The sequence below is a fragment of the Lissotriton helveticus genome, chromosome 2_1, assembly GCF_964261635.1.
Source record: "Lissotriton helveticus chromosome 2_1, aLisHel1.1, whole genome shotgun sequence".
Lineage (NCBI taxonomy): Eukaryota > Metazoa > Chordata > Amphibia > Caudata > Salamandridae > Lissotriton > Lissotriton helveticus.
The window spans coordinates 2,054,516,850-2,054,534,562 of NC_136059.1; the positions used below are offsets into that span (position 1 = coordinate 2,054,516,850).

At 49.6% G+C, this 17,713-nt stretch overlaps 1 protein-coding gene across 1 annotated transcript in view; it reads left to right on the forward strand.

Moving 5' to 3' along the window:
- Positions 1-17,713, forward strand: part of TMA16 (translation machinery associated 16 homolog) — a 218,827-nt gene that overhangs the window by 105,761 nt on the left and 95,353 nt on the right. The window contains exon 5 of the mRNA XM_078677011.1: positions 5,311-5,459. Within this exon, the coding sequence (XP_078533137.1) occupies positions 5,311-5,459 (149 nt within the window). The remainder of the gene's footprint in view (positions 1-5,310; positions 5,460-17,713) is intronic.

Genomic DNA, 17,713 nt, shown 5'->3' on the forward strand with positions numbered 1-17,713 from the left:
ATTGTATGTCTTATTTTGTAGAAACCTGTGCTATCAAGACCACTCCATCTATTCAGTAATAGATTAGTTGTAATGAAATGAATGGAAGAATAATGTTACCAATGGCATCGCTTTGTGAAACAGCTCACTTAAGTAGGGACGAAATTGCTACTGCAAAGATGTGGCGAGATTTAGAATCTTGTCACTTATACAAGTGGCTATGTTGGAAACTAAAATGCCATTTAGATTTGATAGTTCTCGGTGTTGGGATCTGAAGGCAAAGGTAGTATAATTGTGTCTCCATCTTGCCCTTTCAGCCCAAGAGAAACCTTAAGCTACTAGGAGTGGTGACAACTTGCTTTGAGTCTCAACAGCACTCCTTAAATGGCGATTAAATGGGTAGGTCAGAGAGACCAACAACCTCAGACCTTGACAGACGCCTTTCCTCTAGCCTGTCCTGCCTGGATGAGAAGAATTTGATTCTCTTAGACCACCCATTAATACCCAAAAAAGGAATTACATTTATCAAAACTGGATGAGTGTGTTTTGTTTCTCTAAAAGCGTTTTAAATGTTGTGGCACATAATATCAGTTATTCTGTCCACTTAGTTTGAATATAATATCCTTTACTGGATTTAAACCTTCAAATTCGAATTTCCACAGAAATGATAAACCAGCTTCATTTCTAAAGGAATATTTTTTTCTTGGTGTGTGAAGTCCCACAATTATCACAAACTCATACATCCCTACAATCCATTTTCTTCCCTGGCTAGAATCTGCATGGAGCAAAATGAGCAAAGCACTTTGCTTTTCAGAGTGTTCAGAAACAGGAGACAAATTGGCCGAGAACAGTTTTTGCTCTGTATTCTCACTTATATATTTTTCTCAGTGGTGGTGTAAGCTAAAACAGCCATGACAGACTGTATGTGTGTTAGGAGATAATCTATCAAATGAAATCGGTTTTGGTTACATGGATTAGGAATCACATTTTATATTTTTCTGATCTGAGTACTGACAGTGGACATAACGATGAGGTGATTTACAGATTCTATATCACTTTTATGCTATGGTAGTGTAAATTGCAATAATGTAACCTAACTATTATAAAAATATAGGAAATGCTTGCGTTTTCCAATGTACTTATAAATATTGCTAAATGGAAATATCGGGTTAAGCTCATAAATGTGAAATTAATCAAGTTGTATAATATCCAATAGTATTCCACTCAAATGTTTGATATTAATTTGCCTGTGTGATTTGTCCCTTACTGTTGTTTCGTAGTAGCTTCTCTCTCTCCACTTTTCAAAGACTATCTTCTATGTCTGGAGCGGTCTAGTGTGTCAAACTTCAAACCATGTGTGCGTGTGCAGTCTGTTTATGGTGTATAGAACATTAAGGTTTGAATGAAATAGATTTTTTAAAAACAAATTTTATTGAGGTATAAAAAACATAGGCACAGTGAAGAACCCAAATAGGGCTGTAAATGTACAAATTTAAAATCAGCACTTAGCAGGATACTACATTTCCACATTACATCATCAATCGTCGGTAAACGTCAGTTGTCTGCTGCTGGATCCCCTCGTTCTGGAGTGCCATCAGTGTCGCCAGTTGGGTGTTTTACCAGCTCCAGTAGTGCCACCCACGCACATGCCATCTCCAGGGATTTGTCGCTCTCAGTTCGGCTGGCCATTCGCAATCTACAGTTCCCCTCCACTTCCGCCCATTTCACTAACTCCCTAGACCATCGCGCTAAATTGGGGCCATTCTTTGCCTTCCAGTGGCTTGTGATCACCCTCTGGGCCAAGACCAGCCCCAGGTCTATAAACTTGCTAGTGACTTTGGTCCTGGCAGTATGTGGGAACCAATGCAACAAACAACTGCTCGGTGTCTCTCCGTTGCCGCTGCTAGCGCAGACATCACCCCCTCCAGTACTCTCCCAGATGTGGACAGTCCCAAAACATGTGGAGGAACCCCGCCCTCTCTAGGTTACACCGTGGACACGCTGTCGAATCTCCGAAGTATTCATTCACCTTACCCGGGGTGAGGTACGCCCCAATGCAACCCATAGAAGTGGATTAGCTGGAAGCGGGCATTCCTAGAACACTTCCAGGCCTGTTCTACCAATTCCCACCATGGCTTCTCCTCAATGGGTTCACCCAAATCCTCTTCCCACTTGAGACGCAGGGCCGTCAAGGGCTGTCTCAAGCTGTGGGTAAAAGGTTTGAATGAAATTGATTAGGAATGGCACTTAGCTGCATTGCAATGATTTGCCCCCTGGTCCTTATCTATTAGTATATGATTCTAGGTAAGATTTTCCTCTCTCTGTCTCTTCACAACTTGAATTTACATGCAGTCACCTTACACTTTTCTGATATTTGTTCTAAGTTTTATTTAGACCATGCTTTTTAGATCTTTGTGTCTAGTATTAGTTAGGGCATCTGGTTCTGTCTGCATTTCTGAGCTGTACCAAGTATAGGGGGAACATTTAAAACAGCTGAGTTGTCAATCTGCTGTAGCATAAACTGAATAACAATCTATTGAATTCTAAAAGTGAGAGTGAATTTGCCACTAATTTTGGATGGTCTGCCTTTGTAAAAGATATTAGAGCAAGGGAGTTGATACAGGGGAGGCTTGAACCAAGTTACTGTGTGCGCCAGTAGTTCTCCAGTATTGGGGTGTCTTTCATAGATTCACATGCCTGAATCATTCCCAGTCGTCGGAGTGGGAGTCCCACGGTACATAAAAAAGCAATAATATGCCATAATTACATAGAAACAACCTGGTAAAACCAACCAGGAAGTAAAGTAGCCCAAGCTACAGGAGAAATAACCTCCACATCCATGACTATCCTAGTCATTTTGTATAGTCCAAACTGCAGCCAATCAGGCGACAGCACCCACCAGAAGGTTCTCCCCAGAGGCTCAGGCTCTCAGATTTTCTACCGCATGTCGTGTGAAGGGAGTCTCTCTGAGCTCTGCTCAGTACTTTTCTAATTTCCTTCAGAAATCTACTTTTGAAGATGTCACCATCCAAGAAATCTTTATTCAGGCCCTGTGACTCTTTGAAAACTTTGAAAACTTTGAAGCTTTGAAAACTTATCTGTTTAAAATCGCTTTTTAGATGCTCCTTTGTCTGCTATGGCCTTTTGCACTTTCCTTTCAGGATTCCGCGCCAGGATACTCCGGCAGTAATTGAGCGCGTTATAAAACTGCATATAACATAACATAACCTTTCTCTGTTTCCTCCGCTTAGTCTGCCTTTCAGGGTGGATCTCCTCTTTTAGAGGGAGTGGGAAGTCATGCACCCCAATCTTCAGAGCCTCCACCTTAATGCTTGGAGATTGAGCAGGGACACCTAAGCTACTTTCAGCTGCTGCTTGAGAACTGTATATTCTGGTAGATAAAACAACTTTGTCTCATGGTACGCAGAGAACAGCATTGACCCCTTGCAAGCCCAAAGTCTTACAGTTCACACTTTCTCTGGCTCAGACATGGTGTGGGATGGACACTATCCACAGGGTTTTGGTAGTGTTGTCAGCATTCCTCTGTCTCTCACATCAGCCTTTTGTGCTCAAGTGCACTGTTGTGATCAGGTCCTCAAAGGGTTAACTAATTTGTACCCCTGCCCCTTTCATTATGCCCTAGTGGGGCCTCAATCTTGTTCTAAAAGTCCTAATGGGGTTTCCGTTTTGAACCCTTTCATAGCTGTTAGTTGTGGTTGTTGATCATGAAGACTGTCTTTTAGTTGATATTACTTTCACGAGACAGGACAGTGAGCTTCAAGACCTGTGTCTGCCTGCTATCATGACCTTCCCGTAAAAGCTGGTTTTGTGAAGTAGAGCTGCTATTCTTACAACGGTGGTTCCTCCCTTTCAACTGAGCCAGTCCACCACCATTCCATCTGCTTCCCCATCCCATGAAGGAGGAACCAGCTGCATCGCCTGACTCCGAGGCATGTGGTTAGTTTCTGTATATACTGCATCTAGGACTTCAGAGATAATGATCAGCTCTTTGTTGGTTACTGTGGCTTTGGGGAGAGATTATCCCCTGCTTCAAAAAGTGCTGTGCCTTGCTAAAAAGTAACCACCTGAGGGAATTGGGACCCATTCCACCAGAGCGAAGTTATCGTTCTCTGCTCTTGCAATAGGTGTTCCAATCACAGAGAACTGTAAGGGGTCCACTTTGCCAGGTCTGTTTTGCAAGATTTCCTCACTTGATTATCCATCAGCCTTCCTCCTGGAGTGGTATTTCTTGGGAATCTATTCTACAGGTGAAAAATCCGCAGGTAGAAGAATCCAGTAGAAGAAACCGTTACTTACCTTTGATAATGATCTTTCTGATGGATACCTTCAGATTCCTCAATGATCCCATCCTCACTGACATTTGATGGATGATTATACAAGGAAAGTACTAATATGGTTCCAATTTGTTTTTGCACTGTATCGCATCTAATCGATGTTGCTCAATCTGTTCACCTCAAAGGCACAGAAACATGAATGGAAACGGACGTTGTGTTGTAGTGGGGGCCATATGGCTTCAATGACCTCACTAGGTGTCGCTTCCAGCACCGACTTGGAGCTATGCCCCCACCACCATCAAAGAGCTTTGACGTTTCCAGATGCAGTATGAAGCCTGGGGTTATTTAACAGGGGTAGAATTTGTAAGTAGATAGAGTATCCACTCGAAAGATAGTTACTGAAGATAAGTAAATTAATCTTTCCAACCACACCCTTTTCTGTTAATTGTTTCACTGAATGTGATATGGATTATGCAGTTCCAAGAAATGGGTTCTGTGAATGTATAACTAGAAGACTGAGTTATCCAGAAGCATTTCTGGAGATTTGTAAGTGCAGGTAGATAATAAAGATATTTTCTTTTTGTTTTTCAGAGTAGTGTAGAAGGACTATTGATTTTATGAGCAGTTAAATATTATTTGTTGTTGTAGCAATGGATTTTTTTTATTGTTCGAGTGTATGTTAAAATCTACAAGGAACATGTGCTTTGTGTAGCAATCCGACAAATCTAAAATAACGCCACTGCAGAGTACAACACAAATATTAATTTGTACAATGGGAACGTGATATCTAATATCTATCAGTTACTTCTTGATAATTTCTCTTTTGGTTCCTCATTGGGATTTAGGAAAATTAAAGACCAGTTTCTAACCTGCCCCACTATTATCCTTTTGAAATCCACATTTTCCATGTTTTTGAGAATTGTAAAGTCAATTCCTTTATAAAAATTGATTTTTTTTAAGTTGTCATGAATTTGCCAGATTTAAATATAATGCTGACAATCTGGATTGTGCTTTTAACCCCTGTCTTCTCTCCCAGATATTTAGGCCGTTTTAGTAGTGAACTGGAGCAAATTGAGTTGCAAAACAGCATCAAGGGCAGACAAGGAAGGCAGCACTGTTCTCGGGAGACTATCATTAAGCAGACAATGGAACGTGAAAGACAACTCTATGAAGGACCTGGCATGGGTATGTTTTTATCAGATGTGCCTCTAAAACTGCAAAATGTTAACACTCCTGCATGTGATTTCTTGCTACAGTTCAGTCCTGTAGAAATCATTGTAGCACTTCATACACTGCTGAAAACTTTGAAAGAATGTCCAATCTGGTTAACGATCAATGGGGCACACAGGGTCTTCTGAGCCTCAAATTAGGTAATTGAGTTTACCACTGAGGCCGTCTTGCTGTGGACACTGATAAATAAGTATCAAGTGCCCCCCTTTCAAACTTGTCCTTCAGGGTCAGATCCTTTCACAGGGTTGTGCAGTGAAGGCTCTGGGCTCAACAAGTAACACACTGTCTATAAAGTCCACAATATTAAGACATTTGCCTAATCTATGTTACTACAGTAGGATGTTTGGCAAAAGGGAGAATAATCATTGAGATTCAAATTGTTGTTTTAGTTCATTTTTTTGTAGATACATGGCTAGGTTAAGGAGACTTTACCACATCTTACTAATAAGTCTGTCTCTCTTTCCTCCCTTCTTAGTAGATACCATTATTAAGTTAAGAAAGAAAATGTCTTTAACCAATAGGGGAACATAACTCTAAGACCTCATGTAAACTTAAGATGTATTCAACTCAAGTACTGTTGTGGAATGATCACACCTTTGGTTAGAACTGTCGTCAGAGAGCCTGTCTTACTATACAATAAATTAAAGAACTTGTACTTATTTTACTCATTTCTTTTAATTTTAAGTAGTTTTAAAAAGTGATGCATAATGTATAAATACCCTCTCAAAGTTCCAGGAAAAAGGTGTAGAAAAATACTAACCATGAAAGCCTATCAAAAATGTTTTGGTCTCTGGAGGTTATCACTGAAAGTCGACCATGGGATTTAAACCTGTAGTAGCTATAATTAATGACCCCAAATCATATGCAGTTGATGGTTAGTCTTCAAAAAGAACCCAGTTGGAAATAAGAGGCCTCGGGTGTCTGTCAGATTAATGTTTAAATACTTTAGAACTAATTTTTCGCACGCGCACACAGACACACACAGAGACACACACACACGAGCGCACCTACACGCATGCACACACACGAGCGCACACATACAGAGACACACACTACACCTCCCCCCCCCCCGCCGCCCCCGCCCGAGCGCATACATACAGAGACACCCCCCCTCCGTACAACTAACCCCACTCACCGCATCGGCGCCACTCTGGACTCTGCAGTCTCCGCGGGGCTCTCCCTCGGGCATGCAAGCCCCGCGTCACCACTGCTCCTCTCTGGGCGCGGGCTTCACAAGACGGAAGTCCCGCCCCACAACAGGTTTCGGTTTCGCACACAGCTTTCTTCAATGCTTGTTAATGGAAAGTTGGAGAATTACGATCTCCTTTTACTAATTATTTTGTCATTTAAGAAAGCACAGGCTGTACACACTGAATTTATTTCAGCTGTGGCTATATACATATATGCCAAAAAAGGCGTGCAAGGAGGGAGGAGATATTTTCATTTTTTATCGTCAATCGAAGATTTAGTGGCAAACTTTAACAGGTTGTTTATTGTTTTTTTATTGTTTTATTATTATTTTATTATAAAATAGAGGAATGTTTCCAAACGAACGCGCTGATAGGTTGATCAACCGGAATAGCCAACACATGATTAATTCGATTACCTACAATGAGTAGACACGTGTGCTTGGAGCGGCAAATTACCTCCTTCGGCCGGCGGGTGTCGGATCGGTTGTCAGTCTCCACCATGAGTCAAAATTGAGCACAATAATGGATTCAAAGAGACATAACTTCTTTTAAAGAAATAGGAAGTGCCCCCAATCTTCCGAAACTGACACAGTTTTGTAAACACGATGTGTGTGGTTCAAGTTAAAGAAAGTGGGAACGCTCGATCTTATCTTTATTTCAATTTCCTATAGTGTGAACTTGGCCCGAGGGCACTGGAGCAATTTACCGGAGACGCAGGCTAGATACATAGATGTATAGGGAATGAGACATTACAAGATTTGTCCAGAATCACAGGGTGTTGTGCCGATGCCGGGATTTAAACCTAACTCCCCTGTTCCAAAGTCGGCACCGCTAGGTTTGTGTATATGGCTTCAGTGAGCTGTAAAACGGGTTCCTTGGATTTCGGAATGCTCATTTGGGGGAGCATGGTGTGTGCGTGTTGTCGGGGGCTGTTTGCACATGCCTGGAGCTAATTACAGGCCGTGGCAGGCATGTCCAGCCTGGGATAATAGCAACAGGGAAGCATCTGTCTGTCCCAGGGCAGCGCTCGGTGACTCATTTTCACAAACTAGAAAGAAAATCTAAGGACAACACACGGGTGTTAAGGAGAGTAGTCGGGACGAGACAGACGTACCGCCCTCTCTGCAGAGGGGGGTCGAGGACGTGCATTAGCATCTGTTCAAGCAGCATCCCCAATCATTAATCCTTTTTGTTGGGTACTGGAGTAGCGTGCTCCTCGCCGAAAAGCGGATTGACGCCTAGACAGGGGTAGTAAGCGCTACATACATGCAATTAAAAGACGATAATATCATGCGGGCCAGGTAAGTACCCGTAAACAAAAATACACACACTGCCTCACGAACACTCCCACCTGAAAACCAGGCATAAAATGGCATGCATGAACGGGTAGCATCACTCAGACGGAAACATTCCTGCCTGACCAGTGCATGCAATGCAGTATGTTACGTGGAGATACAGAAGTGCAGGGACTCATTTTCCAGAGTGCTGCTTGCTTCTGGGAAGTGCCGGTACTCTCCCATTAAATGCATTGCAGCAGTACTGGAGAATACTGGTACTGTCCCTTTCAAATGAAAGAAGAGCATGTACCCAGTACATGCCTGATATTGGGAAGTGCTGGCACTCACCCCCCACCAGTACCTTCCTGCTTTTTGAAAGTGCTGGTAAGCTCCCATTCAAAGTATTATGACACCTCTACTGAGAAATTAAGGTACTCTCCCTTATGAGTTCTAGAGTCGTAGGCACTGAGTACCGGACAGTTCCTGTCCACTCATGTCACTATGCTCAACCGGAAGCTATATGGAAATGCACGTGCGTATGTTCTTTCACATATGAAGCAGAGCTTTGATACTGTAGCGCCTCGCCTTCTTCTCGGTATCGACATAAAATGGGTGCAATATTGTGATTTCGTTATTTTGTGTTTAATGGCTGAAACAGAAATGTCGAAAACGGCAATGGATTAATGTGTACAACAGCGCACTCCGCCAACATAGTGGCATATATATTTTTTCGGTTTACACATTGTCATGTCTGTTGACAAGAATTTGACCGAAATTACAAAAACATACAGAGGGATTTGCATGCAGACCGCTTTCAAATTAACTCTTTCAACAGAGTGTTTATGGTCTTTTACACATTTTGTTTAGCGTGAACTTGACCCGAATGCACTGGAGCAGTGTACAGGAGCACCAGTTACATTACACAAGGGCACACGTTCATGTGCTTTTTTTTGTTTACCCCAGTATTGGAACTTTCATAGATTCCCATGCTTTGTATCATTCCCCGTCGTCGGAATGGGAGTCTCGGTAACAAAAATACCATAGCTGTAGGTACAAAAGACCAAGGAAAAAGGCCTAGGCCTCATTCCCTTTTGTAGCATATCACCCTCTTTGTGTAACAGAGACCAAACTCAGGCCTCAGCCAATCAGAACTGCCTCACCCCTTAGAACCTTCCTGAAGGAACCTCAGAGCCTCAGATTTTCTACCGCACGTTGTGCTTAGGGAGTCTCCTTTGAGCTCTGCTCAACTTCTACTTTTACAAAGGATTTCATCAGGATTTCTACTTCAAAATCTTCAACTTCACTTCAGGATTGTTGGCTGCCTTCCAGGATGTCAGAAATGGAGAAGAAAAAAGCCCTTTTCAAACCTTGTTCCACCCGTGGTAAGAAAAGGCTTTTTGTGGAGGATAAGCACAAAGACTGCATTTACTGCCTCTATCCTGACCACCAGGCTGCGGACTGTAAAATCTGTCGCACCTTTTCGGCCAAGACCCTCCGGGACCGTGAGGGAAGACTCTTGACATGGCTCCATAAGCTGAAAACCAGGAAAGATACTGTCTCCAGTGACAGTGAGGATGCAGCATCGATGTCTTCTTCAAGAAGGTCAGTGAAAAGGGGTAGGGGTTCCCCTTCACCTTCTATGGAAAGATCTTCCAAGGCCTCAAAAAAGACCCCCAGTGAGTCTGAGAGCCCAGGTCCCAGCAAATCTCCTCACCGAGGTGTAAAGGAGAGGGTAGGACCAGATTCGCCTTCTAAAGGTGAGAAGACTGTCACAGCCTTCAAAAAACCTTCATCCCAATCTTCTGAGAGGAGTTCCAAGTCCTCGACGACGAAGACGTCGACGACGGAGGTTCCGTTGACGAAAAAATCGAAGTCTGCTTTGATGTCATCGACGATCCCGTTGACAGGGTAGTAGTCGACGAAGGTTCCGTCGACAGCGGTTTCTTCACCGTCGACGGAGACGACGCCGAAGCCGCCGACGAGAGCGTCGACGACGAAGATGCCGCCAAAGGTGCCGACGACGAAGTCGTCGACGAAGGTGCCGACGACGAAGGTGCCGACGACGGCAGTTTCAATCTCACCGTCGACGATGGTGCCGACTTCGAAGATGGTGTCGACGACGATGTCGACGACGACGGTCTCGTCGACGAGGGCGTCGACGACAACGACTTTGACAATGACAACGGCTGGCGTGTCGACCGTTTCCTCGTCGACGACCCCGATCTCGTCGACGCGTGTACAACCGCCGACGACGGAACCGTCGACTATCTTATCCTCTGAAAAGAGAATTACCATTTCTGTGACACGGATCACGCTGGAGGTTACTTCTCCGAAGACTATGTCTCCTCTGCTGTCAACCATGCTTCTGCAAGAAGGAGATTCAGAGGAGGAGGACCAGGACTCATACAGCTATGCCGATAGTCCCTCCCAACTTCTAGTCAAATGCCAGGACACTGACTCTGAGGGCGACTACGGACGCGAGGATGTGGGCCATCATCAGTCGGCCCAGTCGCAACATCATGCTGAGCAGGAAATGGTTTCAGTGCCATCTTCTTTTCTCCAAGATCTGCATAAGATGCTGCAGGACTAAGAATCTAAGGTGAGTATGCCTATTCCGGTGCCGTCAACGCCAGTAACTCCTGCAGAGATGTCAGCCTCATTGGTGACGCCTACCATTCCAGCTCAAGCTTCCCCTCGGCCTCAAATGTCCATCCATCATGAGTCCTCCGGGTTACAAGACGTCCATGACGATTCCTCGGATGAGGGTCAGCAGTCGGATCATGGCTCTATTCCTGATACTGAATATGACGAGTATATCATTCCGGATCCAGCATCGCCAGTCCCAGATCCGGCGGATTCCCCGCCTGCAGACATTGGGGGCTTCCATCAGCTGATGGAGAGAGCCGCTGCGAGATTCAAATCAGCTATGCCTAAAGTTGCCACGGATTGTTTTTTATATGATTTCAAGGAACCTTTTATGAAATCAACTAGGTCCATTCCAATTGTGGATCATGTGTGGAAGGAGGGCCTAAAGGCCATGAAAAACCCGGCGACGGTGGTCCCGGTGCTACCGCGTCTGGATAAGAAATACAAGGCACCAGTTGATGGCCCGGCAGCCTTAACGGGTCATCCAAGACCAGACTCTGTGATCTCGCAAGCTGCGCAGAGGAAATCCCGTAACCCCTCTGCTCCCTTAACAACTCCTCCGTACAATGAAGGGCGGAGGTTGCATAATGTGGGGAAGAGATTCTCGTTGATGGCAAGTTTGCTGGTGCGAGCGGCAAATGCCCTAGCGATCATGGGTAGATATGACCGCCAGCTTTGGTGTGATGTCGCTCCATACCTTGACCAGCTGCCTCCGGAATCTACGACTGAGGCAAAGAAAATCTTACAGGAGGGAGAAGCAACATCGATGGAAATCATTGACTGTGCAATGGATATTTCGACGACGGCGTTCCGTTCATTGGCTGGGGCGGCAGTCCTCCGCCGCCAAGGGTGGCTCAAAGCTACTTGGTTTAGGCCTGAAATTCAAAACAAGGTCCTTGATCTTCCCTTTGATGGTGAAGCATTATTTGGCTAGCTTATTGACGACACTCTTCAGGACATAAAAAAGGACACAGAGACTGCCAGGTCCTTGGGGACCCTTCAATACAGAAAGTCTCCTTTTAAAGGATCCCGAGGTAGAGGTGGTAACTACAGAGGATCCTATCAACAGCAACAACGCTATTCCACCACGGGCTCCGGTTCCCAGCACTACCGTCAGCCTTATCAACAGCGGCAAGGCCATTCTACCAACTACTCCAGGCCTTACAATAAGGGGAAACAGGCTGGACGATGACGAGATTCAAGCGCCAGTAGCGGCCTCCTGGCTCTTCCTACTGAACCCTCCTTCAAGAGATCATCAGTTGGAGGCAGGGTCACCAAATACCTTCACAACTGGACCGTTGGGTGCTCAACATCATTCGGAAAGGGCATACCTTGGAATTCACGCAAGTCCCTCCACCCAAGCCCCCGGCAGCCATTCCATCGCAACACCAGCGTCTCCTGCGGCTCGAGGTCCAACAGATGCTCTGGAAAGGAGCGATAGAGCCGGTCCCCGCAAACCAAAGGAGTGACCGCTGAGCCTGCTCCAGGCGAGGTCACCCCCACTTCGCTGCTCCTGCCCGCTGACCACCTGAGCTGCCCTGACAAGCTGTCCTGCTGCCTCGCTGCTACCTGCCGGCGCCCCAGCCGCCGCCGAGCCGTCCTCAGTCCCCCTTCCCGCCACTGACCACGCCGACTCCGCCCCCCTACCGCCCATTGGCCGCCCACGCTCCCGCCACCCAGCTGACCCGCCCTACCGGCTCCTTACTTAAGGGGACCGAGGGCAGGGACAGGGAGTGACCGCTGAGCCTGCTCCAGGCGAGGTCACCCCCACTTCGCTGCTCCTGCCCGCTGACTACCTGAGCTACCCTGACAAGCTGTCCTGCTGCCTCGCTGCTACCCGCCGGCGCCCCAGCCGCCGCCGAGCCGTCCTCAGTCCCCCTTCCCGCCACTGACCACGCCGACTCCGCCCCCCTACCGCCCATTGGCCGCCCACGCTCCCGCCACCCAGCTGACCCGCCCTACCGGCTCCTTACTTAAGGGGACCGAGGGCAGGGACAGGGAGTGACCGCTGAGCCTGCTCCAGGCGAGGTCACCCCCACTTCGCTGCTCCTGCCCGCTGACCACCTGAGCTGCCCTGACAAGCTGTCCTGCTGCCTCGCTGCTACCCACCGGCGCCCCAGCCACCGCCGAGCCGTCCTCAGTCCCCCTTCCCGCCACTGACCACGCCGACTCCGCCCCCCTACCGCCCATTGGCCGCCCACGCTCCCGCCACCCAGCTGACCCGCCCTACCGGCTCCTTACTTATGACGCCCCCGGAGCGACCGCGCAGCGGACGCGCGCAGCGGGAGCACCGATTGAGCGCCGAAGGTGCGCCAAAGGTAAGCCAGTCTGCGCCCGTCCGCGCCTGGACCGCGCCCAGCGCCAGGACCCCTGGCCCCCGCAGACCCCAGCCCACCCGCCGGAAGCCGACCAGACGAACCTACGACTCCACCGAACTCAACGCTCTCAACACCGGCCGAACCCCGGGCTGCTACCGAGCCACACCGAGACGCACCCACGGACCCTTCAGCTGCCACTCCTGCAAGCTCACATGCGACCGGACCCACGCTACACCAGCACCCACCATGCCGAACTCCAGCAGCACCCACCTGAAGTGCATCCTGCTCAACACCCGCTCCATCCACAGACACGCCGTCGAGCTCTGGAACCTGCTCGACACCACAGACCCAGACGTCGCCTTCCTCACGGAAACCTGGATGAACGCCTCCTCAGCGCCCGACATCGCCATTGCCATCCCGGACGGCTACAAGATCATCCGGAGGGACCGCGTCAACCAGACAGGAGGAGGCATCGCCATCATCCACAGGAACACCATCCGCATCACGACCAACACCGAAGACAACCTCGCACCCGCCGAACACCTGCACTTCCAGATCCACGTCAACCCCAAGACCACCCTCAGAGGCACCCTCATCTACAGACCCCCGGGACCACGCACACAATTCAGCGAGGACATCGCCGACTTCGTCAGCCCACACGCCCTCCTCTCCGCTGACTACATCCTCCTCGGGGACCTCAACTTCCACCTGGAGAACAACAACGACCGCAACACCACCACCCTGCTGGACAACCTCGCCAACCTCGGACTCAAGCAACTGGTGACCACCCCCACCCACTACGCTGGACACACGCTCGACCCGGTCTTCTCTTCCAGCAAGGACATCGCCTTCAGCCACGCCACGGGACTCCAATGGACGGACCACAGCTGCGTCCACTTCAGCTACAGAAGGACCACGCTCCACCATCACCAGCAACAGGCCCCCCGCAGAAGCTGGAACAAGATCACTGCAGACCAGCTCACTACTTCCCTGAGCAAGAACCCTCCCACCAGCACAACGAACCCCAGCCAAGCAGCCACCAACCTCACGAAATGGATCAGCGACTGCGCAGACGACCTCGCCCCGCTGAAGACCCCGCCGAGCAGACCCGGCAGCAAGAAAGCACCATGGTTTAACAACGAACTCAAGAGCTCCAAGAAGAACTGCAGAGCACTCGAGAAAACCTGGCGCAGAGACCCAACACCAGACAACATGACTGCCCTCAAGCTCGCCACCCGAAAACACCACCAGCTGATCCGCGCCACCAAGAAAACCGCATTCAAGGAACGACTGGACAACAACGCACACAACAGCAAGGAACTCTTCAACATCGTGAAAGAGCTCTCCAACCCCAACGCCGGAAACAACGACATCACCCCTTCGCAAGACCTCTGCAACTCCCTCGCCTCCTACTTCCACAACAAGATCGCGGACATACACAACAGCTTCAGCACTCAACCAACGCACGCCACGACCGATCCACCGCCCCCCACCACCACCCTCCGCGCCTGGACCCCGATCAGTACCGAAGACACCATCCGCACGATGAACTCCATCCACTCCGGATCTCCGACAGACCCCTGCCCTCACCACGTCTTCAACAAGGCCGACGCTGTCATCGCACCCCACCTGCGGGACATCATCAACACCTCCTTCGACATCGCCACCTTCCCGGAGAGCTGGAAGCCCGCCGAACTCAGCGCTCTACTCAAGAAACCATCAGCAGACCCTACCGACCTCAAGAACTACCGCCCCATCTCGCTGCTCCCGTTTCCGGCCAAAGTCATCGAGAAGACCGTCAACAAGCAACTGGCCGCCTTCCTCGAGTCGAACGGCTCCCTCGACCTCTCGCAGTCTGGCTTCCGGGCCAACCACAGCACCGAGACCGCCCTGATCCCAGCTACAGATGACATCCGAGCCCTGCTCGACAACGGAGAAACAGCGGCCCTCATCCTCCTGGACCTCTCCGCGGCCTTCGACACTGTCTGCCACCGTACCCTAGTACAGCGCCTCAGCAACGTCGGACTCCAGGAGAAGGCACTGGAGTGGATCACCTCCTTCCTCGCCGGAAGGACACAGAGAGTCCGCCTCCCCCCGTTCAGATCGGAGGCCACCGAAGTCATCTGCGGCGTTCCTCAAGGCTCCTCGCTCAGCCCTACTCTCTTCAACGTCTACATGAGCCCCCTCGCAGACATCGCACGCCAGCACAACCTGAACATCATCTCCTATGCCGACGACACCCAGCTGATCCTCTCCCTCACTAACGACCCCGCCACCGCCAGAGCCAACCTGCACGAAGGGATGACAGACGTAGCCAAATGGATGTCGAACAGCCGCCTGAAACTGAACTCGGACAAGAGGGAAGTCCTCATCCTGGGATCCTCACCCTCCGCCTGGGACGACTCCTGGTGGCCCCCGCCCTGGGCAGCGCACCCAAACCAACTGACCACGCACGCAACCTGGGCTTCATCCTGGACCCCACCCTCTCCATGACCAGACAAGTCAACGCCGTCTCCTCGTCGTGCTTCAACATCCTGCGAATGCTACGCAAGATCTTCCGATGGATCCCCACCGAGACCAGGAAGACGGTCACCCAGGCCCTCGTCACCAGCCGTCTGGACTACGGTAACTCCCTCTACGCCGGAACCACCGCCAAACTCCAGAAGAGACTCCAGCGGATCCAGAACACCTCAGCACGACTCATCCTGGACATCCCCCGCCGCAGCCACATCTCCGGACACCTGAGAGACCTGCACTGGCTCCCGGTCAACAAGAGAATCACCTTCCGGCTCCTCACCCACGCACACAAAGCCCTACACAACCAAGGACCAGGATACCTCAACAGCCGCCTCAACTTCTACGCTCCCACGCGCCAGCTTCGATCGACCAGCCACGCCCTCGCCGCCGTCCCCCGCATCCGAAGAGCCACCACAGGAGGAAGGTCCTTCTCCTACCTGGCCGCCAAGACTTGGAACTCCCTTCCGATCCACCTCCGCCTGACTCAGGACCACCTCGCCTTCAGGAAGCAGCTCAAGACCTGGCTGTTCGAGCAGTAGCGGACCCCCCCCCAGCGCCTTGAGACCCTCCGGGTGAGTAGTGCGCTATACAAATGCTCTGATTGATTGATTGATTGATTGACAAGGATTTTATTCCAGGTTCTTCCTGGTGAAGAAGACGCAAAAAAAGTGGTGCCCCATTTTAGACCTCAGGGAGCTAAACACCTATCTCATCTCCCCGTCCTTCCGGATGGTCTCTCTCCAGGACATCTTGAAGCTCATCAGCCCGGGGAATTTCATGGCCACGCTCGATCTCGAAGATGCGTATTTCCACGTTCCGATTCACCCAGCACACAGAAGGTTTCTGCGATTCACAGTAGCCAAGAGCCATTTTCAGTTCAGGGTCTTACCCTTTGGACTCCGTTCAGCCCCAAGAATTTTCACAAAGGTGCTGGCGCCAGTAGCAGCTTTCCTGCGAAGGAACCATTTCCAGGTCTTCACTACCTGGACGACTGGTTACTGAAAGCTCCGTCCAGAGAGGCAGCGCTGGAGGCTGTTCAAGCTTGTACCAATTTGTTTCAGAATCTGGGGCTCACTCTGAACAACGAGAAGTCTTCCCTGCTCCCGTCCAGGAAGGCTCGCTTCCTGGGAGCCGTCTTGGAATCCAAGCTCTCAAGAGCCTTCCCCACTCAGGAAAGGAGAGACAAATTACAAACCTTGGCTCAGGACTTGCGCGCAAAAAAGTGTCTTTCAGTTCGCCGCTACAAGTCTCTACTGGGGGTGATTTCATCGTGTATCCCACTAATTTTCCATTGCAGACTAAGAATGCGTCCTCTGCAGGAACAACTAGACAACCAGTGGCAGCAGGTCCACGGTTCATTCGAAGACAGAGTGATGGTCACTCCAAGCATGAAGGAAGCAGCTTTATGGTGGACAAATCAAGACAACTTGTCCCAAGGTCTATCCTTCGCAAGCGACCCGTCTCCGCAAGTGATAACAACGGACGCGTCGTTGGAGGGTTGGGGGGCAGTGATGCAAGACCTGCATGTCAGCGGTCATTGGTCGCCCCAGGAGAAACGCCTCCACATCAACCTGTTAGAGCTCAGGGTGATACCACTGGCTCTGCCAGCTTTTCTTCCTCGCCTGAAAGGTTCACAGGTGCTTATCAGGACGGACAACACCACGGCCATGCACTATGTGAACAAGGAAGGGGGAACCAGATCTCGTCCATTGTCGCAAGAAGTTCAGCAGATCTGGGAATGGGCGATCCTTCAGAGGATTTTGCTGAGAGCAGAACAGTTGCCAGGTGTCCTCAACGAAAACGTGACAGACTGAGCAAGTCATCCTCAGTCAGCCACGAATGAGAATTGAATCAGAGAGTCTTGGAGGAGGTCTTCAGACAGTGGGGCAGACCAGAGATCGATCTTTTTGCCACTCCGACCAACAAGAAATGCCAGTCTTATGCAAGCAGGCTTCCCATCGAGGTTCTCTGGGGAGTGCGCTTTCGATAGCATGGTCGAGGACATTTGTTTACGCTTTTCCTCCCATACCTCTGATCCCACAGCTCATCAGGAAGATCAAGGTGGAGCCGTGCAGGATGATCCTTATAGCCCCTGCTTGGCCGAGGTAGTTCTGGTTCACGGAACTCCATCTGCTCTGGATAGCCCCTCCTCTTCCTTTGGAGGTTCTTCCAGATCTCCTCACGATGTCCGAGGGACAAGTTTGGCACCCGGATCCGCAGTCACTACACCTGACTGCATGGCTCCTGAGCAGCGAGAATTT